At 44.3% G+C, this 5,714-nt stretch overlaps 2 protein-coding genes across 2 annotated transcripts; one reads left to right on the top strand and one right to left on the bottom strand.

Moving 5' to 3' along the window:
* Positions 1-1,725: 1,725 nt before the first annotated feature.
* LOC111074497 lies at positions 1,726-2,679 on the bottom strand. Its single transcript, XM_022367298.2, has 2 exons — positions 2,397-2,679; positions 1,726-2,338 (listed from the first exon to the last, which is right to left on the bottom strand). Exons 1-2 carry the CDS (start codon positions 2,435-2,437, stop codon positions 1,810-1,812), a joined length of 570 nt encoding a protein of 189 aa, XP_022222990.2. The 5' UTR covers positions 2,438-2,679; the 3' UTR covers positions 1,726-1,809.
* Positions 2,680-2,689: 10 nt separating this feature from the next.
* On the top strand, positions 2,690-4,336 carry LOC111074498. Its single transcript, XM_022367299.2, has 4 exons — positions 2,690-2,891; positions 3,549-3,611; positions 3,668-3,769; positions 3,835-4,336. The coding sequence occupies exons 2-4, from the start codon at positions 3,607-3,609 to the stop codon at positions 4,274-4,276; spliced, it is 549 nt and encodes a 182-aa protein (XP_022222991.2). The 5' UTR covers positions 2,690-2,891; positions 3,549-3,606; the 3' UTR covers positions 4,277-4,336.
* The last annotated feature ends 1,378 nt before the right edge of the window (positions 4,337-5,714 follow it).

Raw genomic sequence — 5,714 nt, forward strand, 5'->3', positions numbered from 1 at the left:
ACTTGTCCGGTGAGTGTCTGAATTACTATCTGCCACACTGTCCATGAGATTAAATCGATTCGCTTGGCCCCTTAATAAACCTGATTAAACGGCCACTGCCACAAAAAGAAGAGCACAAATTACAGTATCGTCCCCGAAGAACGGCACCGCCATAACAAGCTGTAATAATAATTTCGTGCCAATTAATCAGCGTTAAATCAGAGTGCAGAGCATCAACATCCCCACATGACGTGAACCTGCAATGCGCTGGCGACTTGAGTTTCGATTTCAATCGAATTTGCTTTATTTACAGGCTGCCTTTGCTTTTGACGGCAACTCAACAGAAACATGTCCGAGGCCGTGTCAGGTCGGATCGAACAGTGTAAACAATTAAAGAACCAATTGTGGGCGTACATATTCCCACTAATTTGTCAATGACATGCAAATTTTTCATTGTTTTACCACATAAATATAACTTTAATTATGTTGATCAAAAAGAAGGCACTTAAAGGCAGCCATATGGCAACTCTTTCGCTTGACCGCAGGCAACTTTTCTTCAGTTCTCTAGGAAGCAATCACCACAAATAATGGAACAATCCGAGGATTGGTTAGGGATAAAAGCGCTACAAGTGCTAAGATTGAAGCTGAAAATATTCTAAAGCAGAAACGACAACCAGAAGCATTTACTTTCATTACCAATTTGAAACTTTTCACCAAGTAGGTTTCTGTGTACAATATGCCATTCCATTGCTTATATTGGAAATAAAAGAATTCTGCCTTGAATTTAATGATTCGCTTGACATTTCCGAGGGCCGCCTCCTCTTTCGTTTTGTTTTCATTTGCTTGGAGGAGAATCAATGACTCGCTTGGTTCTTGTTTTCTTTACCCTTTGGTACGCTTTTGTAAATATGTGCCTCTTTTCGGATTGTCTTCGATTGCCAGCTTAATTGCTTCGCTGTGGGTCTGTCTGCCTGGCTGTCTCTCTGTCTGTCCGAACGGCTCAGAGATGCCCGTAGGTGGTCCATAACAAGCTAACGAAATGCGAATTCAACAATGAATGTTGGGGCCAAACCGAGTGAGTGAGTGAGTGAGTCGGGCAACTGTCAAAATCAACCTGAGGTAGGGGCCAATAAAGAACACAAGGGCCAGTTCAAAATCAGCAAAAAAAAAAAAGAAAAGACGAAAACAGAACAAAAAAATAAACATAAACGTCATGCAAATCGTATGGTAATTGCTGTCATCGCTGGCTCTTGTCAAAAAGCAAAAGCAAGGAGAAGGGTGTGGCGAGAAGAGAAGAGACGAGACGAGGCTCTGTGAAGTGTTTTGTAAATGCCATAAAAAATTAAATTCCAGACATGCATACAATAATAAGTACAAATGGAGGAAGGTGGCAGGGGCACAGCACACAAAGGGTGGAGTAGGCACACGCTAGTGTTATTGTTCTGTCTGTCAAAAGCGGTAGAGGCTGGTTAACAAAAGCAAAGTACAGGAGCAGCAACAGCAACACTTTAGCGATGTTCCATGCCTTAAATGGTTCGTCTTGGCATTAAATTCATGTGTTAGCTGTAGGAACTAGCGCAGAACTAATTAGAATGCGACTCTTTTCAGATTGTTAACGATTTTTTGGTACTCCTGAACGGGCTCGCTATGTCTCTGGGCTGCAGTTTGAGACTTTTATGGAGCTGCATGCCCTTCCGATCCAAACATTCCGGTTATTTAAGCCAACTGAAACAAAGTTTATGCCTGCTTATCCTTTTGCATTGGTTATATTTATAAACTGATATTGTTTCTGCACCACATTAATTCATTTGTTCACCGGACACTCACAAATCAAGCTGCAGGCGCTACATTGGAAAGTTCAAGTACACCAAAGCGATTCCGACGGACCAGACTGTATTGCACAAGCAATAGAATTTCGGGATCCAGAAGAAAAAACTGGTGCTTGTTGTCGATGCTGGCGAACTTGATGATACGCATCCAGGGGCTCTGACGTACGGATTGCCCAAACGTAAAGAGCTGCTTCAGCATCAAGTCACGTGCTGTCAGCTCCTGTGGCCGTCCGACAATACCCACATCAAGGCCGCGTAGATGTGCCTGCATTAGGGCCTTGCACAGGCCTTTGTGTGACGTGGTGTGAAGGATCACAAAGACACTTGCTTTTGCCCGTTCGATTCTTTGCACTAGACGCTGTGCCTGGCACTCCTGGCAGGGGTGTCTATGGCAATCCGCCGCCCTGTGAAAGTCATCCGGTGGCCAGTAGATTGCCAGCCAGACCCGGTAGAGCACGCAATCCAGTGCATAAATAAATCCACATCGGAAAACGTTGCCGAGTTTCCAAAACACAAAGAAACCGAAAACTCTGTGGAAAGGGGCATTAATTCAAGGCTGCTCCTGTATGCGCACAGTGCAAAACTTACAAAACAGTTAGGATTCCAAAGATAGAAATGAAATTAACCATCTTGTCGACTCTGAAGCACAAAGAAAAAACGACAGCTTTAACGAAGCGGAGGCGGAACTAGTGGTGGATAAACATCGATACTGACTTCTCGATAATCCACCAATCGGCGAGAATGTTTTTTTATTATTTAGAAACGGGAAAAACTGCAGCAATGCAACAATGTTTTCAATTTTCCAATATTTATGTGTCCAATACAGCAGATTTTCTAGTTATAAATATAGCTTGGATATATTTTATCCAACTATCGACAGTGCAAATAGCACGAGCAAAGGAAACGTTGCTCAACACTGTCACTGTCGCTGTCACTGTCCTGTCACTTTTTTTCACTTTCGCAAATAAGAGAATTTCCTACTCTCGCAGAAACCTGAAGACGAAAAGCAGATGCATATCTGAATGTGCTCCTGATTGATGCGAGCATTCACATCGAAATAGATACCATACGATTTTTATTGAGGTAAGATTATCCTCGTTTTGGTTTGCCCAGACATCGCGGACTACTAATTAACACATCGATTACAAGGCTGTTCGGAGAGTTGTCGCGTTGAATTAATTGTGTGTCTGTCCGGACTTCTGGTCTTGAGGAGGCCCTTCTGGTCTTGATTCTCTGCAAACTGGTTGTGCATCTATTTTTAGGGCCAATAGCCAGGTGCAGTAGCTATTTTTTTGTTGCTTTTATATCCACCGAGAAGATCACATTCAATGCGAACCAGTTGTGCATCCGCGCAATCAGCATCATGGCCATCATTATGAGAGTATCATCGGAGCAATCATCATCAAGCGCTGGTGACAGACAGCCTCGGTCTGCCAATATCGCTTACGGCCAACGCGACCATGATTGCCCACCGTCTTGGCCTCTGGGCCACACTGAATGCTGGCCATATCCGTGTCGGTGTCGGGCCAGCAGCAGTGACACTTTTTTTTCGCGTTAATCTGCTCAACCATAGCCTCATCGTCCAACATTCAACACTCGAGTCGGGGTCGTCTCATGTTTGTTTTTGCTGTGGGTCTATTTTTTTTTGGGGACCTTGTATCGCTTGGGGTATCGCTCACACTCTCTTTGGGGCGACTTTTTCAAGTGGCTAATTGGATTAAATTTGAATATTCTTCACAGCTCATTTGCCGAAAGACCTTTCCAGTTGATCACCTTGGACAAACACTCTGGACAGATCATGAGGTAAATAAAAATAGATCCCACAGCTTGATAACCTTTAAAATTCCTGGTATTCACAGCACCAAAGATGTCTACGCGGTGGGAGTCACCTGTAATTATGGCATGACCATAGCCATGATAAAGAACGACTATACTTTGTACCATTTGGGTGATCACATTTAGTAGGAGAATGCATACTAATGCCATGAACTGCCCCACTAATCGGAGACCTCCTTTCTCTTCGCAGTTGCTGTGCCCGGATACTCGCCCGTAACATCATTGGGGGCATCAAAGATCAATTGGCGGACCAGTACCTAAACCAAAACCAAAATATACCCGTGAAGAAGGCCCAGCAGCTGCTGTGGCAGAAATATCCAGACATTGCGACCGATCCGTTTCTTCTTGCTGCCCAAGAGGACAACAGACAGTACCTGTATGCCCCTCAACTGGATGGTAGCGCTAGCAATAACAATCATATCGCTGTCTGTGGCAGGGGCACTGCCATAGCGAAGACCATGAATTGGCTGGTCGACAATTGGGATAAAGATCAGAATCTCAAGAAGTCTGAGCAGATGGCACGTGTGGCTCTTAAAAATTGGGACACATTTCACAATAGAACCATGGATGTGATCGTTCTGTACAAGCGCAAGGAAGATGCTCCCATGGACATCGATGACCCGAATGAATAGGGGGAATAGTCATAGCAAAATAAATGAATGCGCTTCCTTCCTTCCTTCCCTCCCATGTAATTAGCCGCATTTCTTGGCCTTATTTTCTTGCTGAAACAGCAAGGAATAGATTGGGTATCCTGCTCCTCTTTGCTACACTAATGATTTATACTCCATGGAGTGGCGGCTGGGATAATTAATAATGATTAAAAGAGCTGGCGCCTCATCAACAGGCGGGGATTTCCAGGGCCAAACTGACTGAGTAACTCCCCCACCACCATCTTCTAGACTATACAATTCCTGGCCCGAGGGTCCCCCCGTCCCATGCCGTACGGGACATCCAGCTGCGCGTTGGATTAACCTGAATTTATATGTTGGGGGCTGCATTTGAATAAATTCATAACTCTGGGGATCTATCTACATATATCCCCTTGTCCACTCTTCTCTTGCGCTGTGCGTGACCAGGTCTCATTTGCTCCTCACTCTCTCTCTCTCTCTCGATGAATGGAGTAGGAGGAGTCGCCACTGCCTGGTGTGTGGTCCCTTCTTGTGTGGCATTATGGAGAAGGAGCTGTGCTCTGTTTGCTCTGGATTTTCATTCTCATGACAGTTGCTAATTGATTTCCACGTAGATTGGAACTTTAGTTAATCGCTTGTTCTGTGGCAAGTTAAGTGGATCTTCCACTCTCTGGGGAGGAGTAGCTCATGCAATCTTCAATTTAGATCTACAGTCGCAGGTTTAATTAAGATTGGAATTACATTTAAATATAGATTTGGTTGCTAGTGATCGATTAAGTTAGGCTGCCAGATTGGGTGAAGCTACTTTCATGTACAGGATTCCTTGACTCGACTCTCTGGTTCGCATTTGGAAGGTATTTGTGATATAAACCCATTGAATACATTCTCCTTTGCTTATTTATTCCATTTAAAACCCATCCTGAATGTGGACTTTATCTGCCATCTCGCATTTGTTGCCCCATGCATCACCAGGGGCAGGGAAATGAAGGAGAAACCAATATTTTGGCTCCAGTCTGCGCTCCTCTGCTGATAAGCAAATATCTCCTGTGGCATTTACATACATACACATACATACATATACGTGTATGTATATGTATCTCCCTGCCACACACTGTCCTTGCATCCACACACACACACACTCCCAAAGTCCCTGCCACAATCCGAAACTGCAATCTTTGCCAAAAAAAAAAAACATAAAAAATTGTAAAAGTGTCAATGCCAAGGCGATAACCGAAGGACGAAAAGGAAATCGAACATCAAATATTCCCCAATAAATTAAATACGGCAAGTTCCGAGAAGCTGCCACATCGCTCTACTCTCTCTCCCTCCCTTTCTCGCCCCTCTGTGGCGGCTTTCAATAATATTTCGCTTTCAATCTGCTGAAAGCTGAGAAGGTGTTGCTGGCAAGAGGCAGGGCCACGGGGCATGGGCATGGGCATGT

The sequence above is a fragment of the Drosophila obscura genome, unplaced genomic scaffold, assembly GCF_018151105.1.
Source record: "Drosophila obscura isolate BZ-5 IFL unplaced genomic scaffold, ASM1815110v1 contig_186, whole genome shotgun sequence".
Taxonomy (NCBI): domain Eukaryota; kingdom Metazoa; phylum Arthropoda; class Insecta; order Diptera; family Drosophilidae; genus Drosophila; species Drosophila obscura.